This window comes from Halyomorpha halys, unplaced genomic scaffold (genome assembly GCF_000696795.3).
Source record: "Halyomorpha halys isolate HHAL.00 unplaced genomic scaffold, Hhal_1.1 Scaffold392.1, whole genome shotgun sequence".
Lineage (NCBI taxonomy): Eukaryota > Metazoa > Arthropoda > Insecta > Hemiptera > Pentatomidae > Halyomorpha > Halyomorpha halys.
Window position 1 is genome coordinate 592,459 of NW_027114089.1, and position 10,613 is coordinate 603,071.

Below are 10,613 nucleotides of genomic sequence, written 5' to 3' on the forward strand. Positions count from 1 at the left end.
ATATATTTATATATTCACATACCGTATCGATTTTTTCTCATTTAACTCGGCATATCAATGTACAATTTTATCTTTAATACAAACTAGATCTTATCTTGTTTGGAAGTCTTACAGGAAATTAATAACAATTCTTTTTTTTTAAATCTTCCTCTAAAGTACTTTTAACTTTGTTTATTTGAAAAAAAAAAATTAACACAATAATTGAAAAATCCAATTCGGACAGAAACAGCCGATCCTTCCCGATTGTATTCCAACTTTCTATAAACTGTTGAAATTTTGTCAGAAAGATAATTTATATTCATTATTCCCGCCTCGAGAAACCATAAAATATAATTTTTATTATTGCTGCAAAAAAATTAAAATTTTCGCCTTTCTTGATCTTTTTTTTTTCCTTGAAAATAACAAAAATAGCGATAACTTAAACACAGGCCGACCAATTTACTTAAAACGTCGTAAGGTGGTAAATAAGTAGTTTGATGTTGGTACCACCCTGAATTTTTTCTTATATTTCAGATCGAGAATATAGGAGCATTTTCTTATTATGGATTTTTAATTTTAAGTCTATTTTTTTTTTCCTGTATTAGTCAATTATTTATTTTATTAATTATATTAATATCATTTGTTTTTGTTTGTTATTTCCTCTTCTATTCTTTGATTACATAACTATTGTTAATTTATTTATTTTTTTTAATTGATCTTTATCATTTATAATTGTTCAATGATTATAACATAGTAAATGGTGGTATCATTCGCACGCGACTATTGGGGCATTCATCATGTTTTATTAAATATAAAATTTTACCATGTTAAATGTTATAAGTATAGCATTGTGAGCAGCCCTAGTTAAAGTTATGTTAAATCCATAACAGCTCCTAGCGTATTTTCTGAGCAACTTGTTCTATAACCTTTCCTTCCAAAATTTTATGTTATTGCTTACTTCTAAGTTTTAATGAAAGTAATTTATTATCAGATGCCTAAATTGAGTGAAAAGTCGAAGTTGTGTGAAAATATGGCCCATCAGTGCCTTGTTGATCTTCTAAATTGTGGGGAAGAGAATCAAGTTGAGCTAATTGACAACTGTCATTACACTATTATTATTGGCATTCATTGCTTTAAAACAATTTAACACAAACTACGAGCAAGTAATATGTATAATACTAAATCGCTTGTTACAACGAGAACAAAGATAATGACGAGCACTACTGGTCTGTTGGGTGACGTCATTCTCCATTTAGCAGACCTAGTAACAGACTCTCAACCATGTTATATGTTATATCGTTTTAACATGGTAAACTAAAGATCATGAATACCCATATTATCTACTGTTAAAAAACCTAATAATCTGTTAACAGGCAAAGGCCTTCCAGGTCGATCTGGTAATACAGAAATAGAAAAAAAAGTTTAAGCCCAAGATATTAAATTATTGTTTTTATGAATTAATTAATTAATTGCATATAATATTCTGAAGTTTTGCCTTCTCTGTTTTTCATTTTAGATTACTTCTTATTCATTTATTTCTGCTATTTATTATTATTCGCGGTTAAAATATTCAATAAAATATATTAATAACATACATACTCATTCCAATCCTCTTCATTCTTCTCTTCAGTTTGTAAATGTTTGAACTAGTGACAGCGTTAGCGAAATCCTTCCTAATGTATTTATTACACATTTGGAATTATATCATTACCCTGTGGCCCTTGTTTTGACAATAATCATGAACAATACTAGGTAATATGTTTAACATATCTTGTGTTGTGTTTCTTAGAGTCTGTGCTTGTTTTTATTATATTAATATAAGGTAAGCCATCTGGTTCAATCTGTAGGGTATAACTAAAAAACTTAAGTTGGTGTGTAGGCGAGTGCGAAGGTTTTTATAATCATGACAACTTCAAACGCGTCATCAGACTAACTGCAGGTTAATGTTTATTTCTCTAAGTCACTAACTTTCAAAAAATCAATTACTCCTCAAAATGTGCTCTAATAAAAAAGAAAAAGGAGAGATATTACCAAAACCAGTCTCTATACAGCATATATTGTAATTGCTTATATTATGTATGCAGTTGGACAAAACCTTCAACTAAAAATGTTTTTTAGTAAAATTATTTCAAATACAAAATACTCTTAGAATTTTAATAAATAAATTCAAATTTTAATAATGTATTTATTTTTATTATTTTTACTTTCACTTACCTATATATATAATATATAGTAAGAAGTTTTGCGATCGTGGAAAATTTCTAATTCGAGTTTTCGTATAAAATTCATGGTTTGAGGTCCCTCGAGCTCAAAATCGAAAAGTCGTAAGAAATTTAAGGTGGAATATGACATCAACTTTTTCGATAAAATCGACAGACCGGAAGCGCCACTTTACCGAATCGATTTTCTCGGAAACGCCTCAAACGATTGTAAATTAAAATCGACATATCAATGTACAATTATATTATCTTTAATATCACTAAGTATTATCTTTATTGAAATAGTATTACAGGATTTAGTTAACGATTTAAAAAAAAAAACTTACTTTATAGTACCTTCAGAGGAGCGTGGTGGCACCGTGGTAAGGCACGATGCTGCCAATTCCAAGGACCCGGGATTGAACCCTGTGGGTTCTGGAGCCCTCCTGGCGTCTACCCAGTCTCATAAATTGGGTAACCTTAATTGGCGGTCGAACTGGGTTTCTGACCAAATCACCTCCTTGCACAACCGTTGGTCTAGTAACTGTACTTCCTTACAAAGTACTGAACTCTGACTCTTCATGGGTTGTAGCGGTGCAATTTTTTTTTTTTTAATACTATCTTTATTTTATTTTAGTTTATTTAAAAATTAAAGAAAGAAAGAAAGTTTTAATTTTTAACAATAAATATAATGAATAAATACAAAATATTAAAGAATTTTATTTATAACTAAAGGATATAAAAGGAAAAATTGAATTATCTGATTCGAACGGAAAAACCCCAGACGAGACCACCCGATCTTTCCCGATTGTCACGACTTCGTTAAACTGTTGAATTCATGATGGGAAGAAAATTCGTATTCGTTTTCCCCCCTCAAGAAACCATAAAATTCTAATTTTTACAGCGATAGAAGAATACAAATTTTTGTTCATAATTTTCGCCTTCACTTTGCTGGGGATGGGGGGTAATCACAATTTACTTTAATACGAGCCCACCAATTTTCACAAAACACTTATGTAGAGTTCTAAGAAGCATCAATTTTTGTTTTGTTTTTTTAAATTTTTGGATGCTTTAAACTTTTAAAAAAATTAAAATAATATACGTAATTCTGGTCCCTTTTAGTTAAAAGTGCACATCTCCCATATGATATTTAATCTAAAACTTATTTATTTTTAAAATATCAATTTTGATAAAACCCTTAAAAAGGTATAGCTAGTTCACTTTACGTGATTTTTTTTTTAAGTTAATAGCATTTCCTCTGTTTTGTACCCACAAGAATTGACTCCTATGAATAACAGTTACGCACTATATTATGAAAATAATTTTAGGAAATTAGCATACTTATATGTTTAAAGATATATATCTCAGTTGTTATTTTGATTCTCGATTGCTATTTATAAATGTTTTCATTTTAAAACTGGAAGTCATCAAACTTTTGCAATCACTATTATAATCTTCTAAAAGTAATCTGTTGATTTTTAAAAATAACATTGACGCCGTCGAACCAACTCTCTTTTATAATACTTCAAAATTTTAAGTTTCATCAATTGGAAATAAAAGATCAATGCTCAATATTGAATAAATAAAAATCAAAATAAATAATAAATTTTTATTTGGGGCTGGATTCATCTTGATTAATTTATTTATTTATACGGGCCATGTTATCTCCACCCTACCCTGATGTTCGCCATTGAATATGCAAATATGAAGAAAAAGGAAATATTTAATCTTATCGTATTAAAATCTTATCATTATTTCATTACCATATGATATACCTACAGGTGGATTTTTTTATTTTTTTTTTAAATATTTAAAAACCTATTAATGTTTGTTTGTTTTTATTGTTGATTCTTGGCATGAGTTCTGGATCAAAGTATCTCATTTTTAATTCATAACCAGAGTCTGGATTTTTATGCATATTATACCATATAATACGAAATAAAAATATGTTAAATACGCAATAAAAAAAATTTAAAAAAAAAAATCAACAAAAAACTCTAAATTTGGTTTAATACAGCTGAAATATTGTCATGTATTACTAATATGCCTACAATGGAAGTGCTCAACTAAGAATGAAATTTGAGGATCGTATAAAAATCAAACAAAAAATGAAATGCAAGTGAATATTCAAATAACCACATCTTTACAAATAAGAAACAGTAAGTTCGTAAATGTATTAAAAATATATAATTTAATAGATAAAAAACATGATGTGAAATACTTTTTAAAAACTAAAATATGAATTATTAATTATCAATCAGATTGGGTGAGGAAAATTCTTAGAACTTTTTTCTAAATCACATTTTAAAAAATATAATTATGTAAGAATATGTATTTTTTGAATTAATTTTATTTTCACACAATTCTTTTTTTTTTCTTGAGTGTTAACAATGTATATTTTGATGACTAGCTTGTGGAAAGAAAGGTTACGTTTCGGAGAGACTTAAACAAACACAAACCTTGCGTTTGTTGTATCAAAACAATGTTGAACACACTGTGTAATATTTAGCAATATAGTTGTCTTGTAACTCGCATTCACAATTCTTAAAGTGACTGTTTGCTATTATTAATGAATTTTAATTAATATATGTATGTAATATAAAAAGGTTGGGCCGCTCGTAGCTCGGTTGGTTAGTCTTACCAATTTGAGATTTGTTGGCGGTGCCGGTTCGAATCCAACCTGGGGCGTTGACTTTTTTCATTGAGTGGCGGTCTCACAAAATGAAAAACTTGACCCCCAACCACATGGTTAGGCAGTATAGGACTCCAATGGGAGTCTTGGCCTAAAAACATATCTATAAATGTCAACTAATACTTTCATAGAGTTGTGTTTATAATTCCAAAGAATTTTAACCTTGCAACAGGCGCGCTTCCAAAAGTCACACCAAAGGGTGTAAGTACCAAAATGATACAGCCGAAACTCATAATTTTGATGTACTTTAATAATTAATAAGAGGCTTATTAAAAAAAGGTTTCTTTGTCGAACTAAAAGAAGATAAAAATATCATTTTTCTGAGAAACACTTTTTAAAAAAAATCTATCCCATAAAATATATTTGAAAATGATTAGAGCAATTATTTTGCCCAAATAAATAGAAACTAATAAGTTAAATATGGAATGTCACTAAGATATCAAATTTATATGTATATATATCTATGGATACCTATAAACATTACTTACAATTGTTTATTACAGTGTGTTCTAAATGGCTATGACACAATTGACTCCTCAATGTTTGTGCCTGAACTGAATAGGGGTAAAATGGAGAAATTTAAATGTGGTTTTGTTTTCGGTATCCAAAACGTATCGGTTCTTTATCTAGTAGAATTAATATAAAATTAATGAAAATAAATTTTAAAATATCTATCCTTGTATAATTTTTTTTACAGTGTGGGTTTAATGAGGTTCTAAGAATATTTTTCCTTTATCATTCTGGTTGATAATTAATAATTTAATGATCAATTCCATTAAAAAAAAGTTAACAACAATAATACAGTTGTTCATAATAATTAAGAACGTTTTGGAAACTTTCAATTAGTATTATAAGTAAAAATTAGCAATAATTATGTTTACATTATTATCATAAACAAAGCAAATAAATAGTCATTAACATGTAAATTATATTCATAATTGAGCGCACCGTGCTGCTACTGGGTTCGGGCGCTCCTACCGGGAGAGAGGTGAATTATCGTAAGAAGGTTATAAGAAATGTTTCTTTGTTGTTTTCAAATGATTAGCTTTTGTTTATAATTATAACTTTGTATGAATCCTTTCAATTACTTTTAATAGTTAGCTGTTATATTCATTAAAACTGTGGTAAGGAACTTTTATTCTATTCTATTGTTTTAGCAATCGTCTGTATTAATTTCTTCATAATAGAATTAAAGTCACTTTCCACAGTTTTAATGAATATAACAGCGAACTAGTACAAGTAATTGAAAGGATCTTTACAAAGTTATAATTATAAATATTAGCTAATCATTTGAAAATAACAAAGAAACATTTCTTATAACCTTCTTATGATAGTTGACCTCTCGCCCGTTAGGAGCACCCGAACTCAGTAGTAGCTCTGTGAGCTAAATTATGAATATAATATACAGACTTGCATTACAATCAATTACCAGATGCATTTCTAAATTTGTATGCACTTAAAATAATCCAATGAATAATCTCAACGTTCCATTTCCATCTTAAATTTTATTAATATTTTACAGTATATAGAGTCCCGAATTTTTCTTTAAAACTTGTTATATATGAGTATCGTAAAACAGAGTATCTGTCTAAATTAATTAATCTTTTTCAATATTACAATTTCTTTTATTAACTTACAATGTTTTACCTTCAACCAGGAGTCCCCATAACTTAATCAACAATTTATGAAATCAGCCATAAAAATCCCGGATATGCCCAAAACTTCATTTCTTTAATAGTACATGAGTCCGATAAAAAAAAAGTCTATTTTTTATTACTTTAATGAAATCTATGTTTAATTACTAGTCAAAATTGACGAGTCTGCCAAGTATAGTTAGGGGAATACAAAATGGCGGCTGTTTCAAAACGTTAAAAAAAAAAATAATTTTTTATTCGGAGCTCCATATCTTTTAAACTATTTACAACATTGGAAAACCTATTACAGCATCAGTTAAAGTAGAGTAAATTTGCTAAAATATGAGCCCTAATAGAGCTATTTACCTTCAATAGTTCCCGAGATATAGCGTTTTAAAAAGCAACATTTCATGAAATATATACTGAAAAATCAGTAGTTTGCGAAATTATTGTGGAAAATTTTTATCTCGGGAACCATAAGACGTACAGATGCCCATTAACACTCAAATCAAAGCTAGTTTAATAAGCTATAAAGTAGTTTATGACGTTTATCTTCGTAGGAGTAGTAATTTTGCTAAAATATATTTTTTTTTTTTAATTTACCCTATTGAAATCAATCAGATATGCAAATTTGACTGTTTGATATTAGGTTAGCTGTTTAAAAAAAAATGCATACCAAACTATGAAATTTCATAAAAATCCTGTTTTTAAGTTCCTGCCGAGTAGACAATTTCATGCTATGGCTGATGACCCATTCTAAATGATTTATTATTATTTTAATACTCTAATAATGATCTTGCGGTTGTAGAAGAGAAAATAAAAATTCATTATCGTGCAGTTGCCCGTGATTGATGTTGCTTTCATATCGATCGCGCTTGAAAAGCTACGGCGCAAATATTTGAAGTACTATATGCTATTTTTTTTTCTATATAACAGCTAGCTAGCAAATATACTATACAACAAGGTTGTTAAAAATATAGTATGTAAAATTTCAATAAATCGTATTAATAAAGAAATAGTAAAATATGTTATTTGACATTTGTTAATGAATTGAAGTTTTTTACTTCATCAGATTTTATAGAGCTGATTTACAGATTTTTTTGAAAGAATATATACAAAATTTGTATTTCTAAGTTGTGATGTTGGTATTAAATTGGTAAGTGATCCCAGGTTGAAAAGGAAACATTGTAATTAATCATAATTAATCACATTAATAATTTTATCATTGTGTAAGTTTTCATTTTTTATTTTCAGTTATCCTGTTCTACGACCGAGTTCCTCTAATGTTTAAAAAACAATTTGTTTAATATTTTTCGAACGAATGACGCCTCCGAAAAAAAAATGTATGTACGTGTAGATGTATTTATTTATACGCTGCAGTGTAAGAAATTAAAATTGACTTCTTTCCACAATAAATTGAAATTAAATTTAGATTTTTTTGAGAAATTTGAGAAACTGCCTTTCCAAATAGTAAATCTTACAATAGATAATCCCAATATCCAAGGCTGCCATTTTCTTTAAAAGGGAAAGTATGTGTGACCTGTGGGAAGAGAAGATAAATTTAATAATTTGTAAATATGTCTGTAAACAATTATTAATAGGAAAATACATCATGTATACACATACACATTCAAATAAATTTGGTATGTATAAAATAAACTTAAAATGATTATTTTAAAATGTAGACCCTAAAAACTTAGGAACAGATATAAACATACAAAACAATTTTGTATGTATAAAATAAAAAAGATTGACATTCAGATCAAGTTTTATTGTTGTTATTCCACGCATTACCAAATTAATATAATTTTTTCTTCTGATTAAGAATATTGAAAACTTTTCTCTCATTGTATTAAATATCTCCTGAGCAAAACTGAAATATGGCAATCTGCCAAAAATATTAAATAGATTCATTGTAAACGTATTCTGCCTCCTAAAAATTGGCAAATTAAATATTTTATTTCATATTTGTCTATGATTATATTTATTTTTCTTATGTTTCATATTTATTTTTCTTCTATTTTACCTACATGTCTACGATTAACTATTGAAACTAATTTAAAATTCAATTAAAAAAATTGAACATTTGAAAATTTCAATAAGAAATAATGAAATATTGTTTTTTAATAAAATAAACTTTTTTTTAAGTCAGAATAAATTTCAAAAAATTGTAAATTTCGTAAGAGATTAAGATATTTTAAATTGGTCAATTTTATTTTTGTCATTTATTGATCAGTTTTAATTTTTTGTTTCCAGTTTAATTTAAAATATTTTTTTTTATGTTTTAGAGATGATGATGAAGAGAAAGATGAAGAGGATCTCAAAAGGATCGAGATTGTCAACGCCAATGGTGCTATTAGAATTGAAATGCCTGGACCTCATCGCGAGGAGCCCCGGTACCCTAAAGAGAAATGGAAAACATTTGTTGGTAAGCCATAACTCAGCACTGAGAACATATAAATTTAAAAAATTTATTTATATTCAAATCATAGATATCTACTTTATATATCCAAAGCATTACTAATTTTTTTGGGAAAAAAGAACTTAATAAATATCAGATTTACCTATTAGGTCTACTAGGTAGGCCACGGCCACACCTGAGGGACTTTTATAAAGAGTTAACAACTATTTTATTAAATTATAAATGTTGTTATTATGCAGTAAAATTAAACTCATCATCATAAAGACTATTTTCTTGAGGGAAAATGTCTATCCGACCACTCCTCTCTCTGCCTCGATGTTATGAAGGGCAGTAAAAAAACTATTTTGTTCAGGAGCTTCCAAACTTATAATACAGCCCTGAATACTAGTATTTTTTCAGAACTCGAATGTTTCTAAACTGTGGGTTGCCTAACAGTTTTCATATTGATTCCCTACAAACTTAAATAAGAAAAAAAAAAGAATTTCTGGGTCATGCCATTGTATCATAAACAACATAATATTTACTTGTATATTTTTGTTATAGTAAAAATGTTTTTTTATTCCAATAAATAAATTTTTGTTACAATGAATAAAAAACTGTTTGTTGATTCCTTATTGCATATGTGGGTTCAATTTATTTTAATAATTATTTATTTTAATTTTTAATGTATAAAACTGTAGAATCAATGTTGTTTCAGCCTTCCTGTTCCTGGCCTTTAATTTCATATTGACTACAACATCATTAGCGATGGTCCACGAGCGAGTGCCAGATAAAGATAAATATCCTCCCCTTCCTGACGCAGTGCTGGACAATATCACAATGATGCCATGGGCGTTGGATGTATCGGAAGTCATTATTATGATATCGACCAACCTTACCTTCCTAGTCATTGTGTTTCATAGGCACAGGTATCTTCATTTTTCTTCTTTAATTTTTTTATACAAAGTGATATGTTTGTTTCTTTTAAGCAATATCATTTTATATTGTATTCTAATCCATATATATCTGGGATAATTGAAGAAATAAAAATAACTATATATTAATCCTTAATAAGAGTTGTCTCTGTATTAGAGATTGTTCTTCAATTTTAATGTTATTCATAATAGCTTTGTTTAGTTTTTTAAATAAGTGCGTTAATACAACTATTTGATAAATTAATGAAATAATAAGAAATTAAATAAAAGTTTAAAATTTATGAGCAAGAAAATGAGTTGGTACCAGTTTGTTATAGATCCTAAGTAAGTAAGGTGTATGAGTATATATCTTTTGATCATTCAGTGTAAGATGTGAAGATTCTAATTGTTGATTAAATAAAAGAAAAATGAAAAAAAAAATGTTTATTGTTTAATTTAACATTTCTCATAAAGGTTCTTGAACTCTTTTTTTTTTTTTTCAGGTTTATAGTATTTAGGCGAGTATTCCTCATAGTCGGTGTACTGTACATGATGCGTTCCTTGACAATGTACGTCACTGTCCTTCCCATGTCGAGCCCATTTTATTATTGCTCTCCAAAGGCAAATAGTACCAGTGTCATTCTCATATCAAAGAGGGTCTTCCAGCTCATATCTGGCTTTGGTCTCTCCATAAACGGCAAGCACACGTACTGTGGCGACTTTATCTACAGTGGGCATACAGTTATCCTAGTAATGTGTTCACTTATCATCAATGAATGTAAGTTATAGAATATA

The 10,613-nt window shown here is 28.1% G+C and overlaps 1 protein-coding gene across 9 annotated transcripts in view; it reads left to right on the top strand.

Annotated features, from left to right (window-relative positions):
• LOC106682167 (phosphatidylcholine:ceramide cholinephosphotransferase 1) overlaps positions 1–10,613 on the top strand; it is a 184,228-nt gene that overhangs the window by 168,113 nt on the left and 5,502 nt on the right. For 8 of the 9 annotated variants that reach the window (XM_067051360.1, XM_067051356.1, XM_067051359.1 and 5 more), the window contains 3 exons: positions 8,792–8,931; positions 9,623–9,833; positions 10,322–10,596. In XM_067051360.1, the coding sequence (XP_066907461.1) occupies positions 8,792–8,931; positions 9,623–9,833; positions 10,322–10,596 (626 nt within the window). Of the gene's footprint in view, positions 1–4,148; positions 4,337–7,757; positions 7,851–8,791; positions 8,932–9,622; positions 9,834–10,321; positions 10,597–10,613 lie in introns of those variants that run through there. The other variant, XM_024361032.2, reaches the window with a different exon arrangement.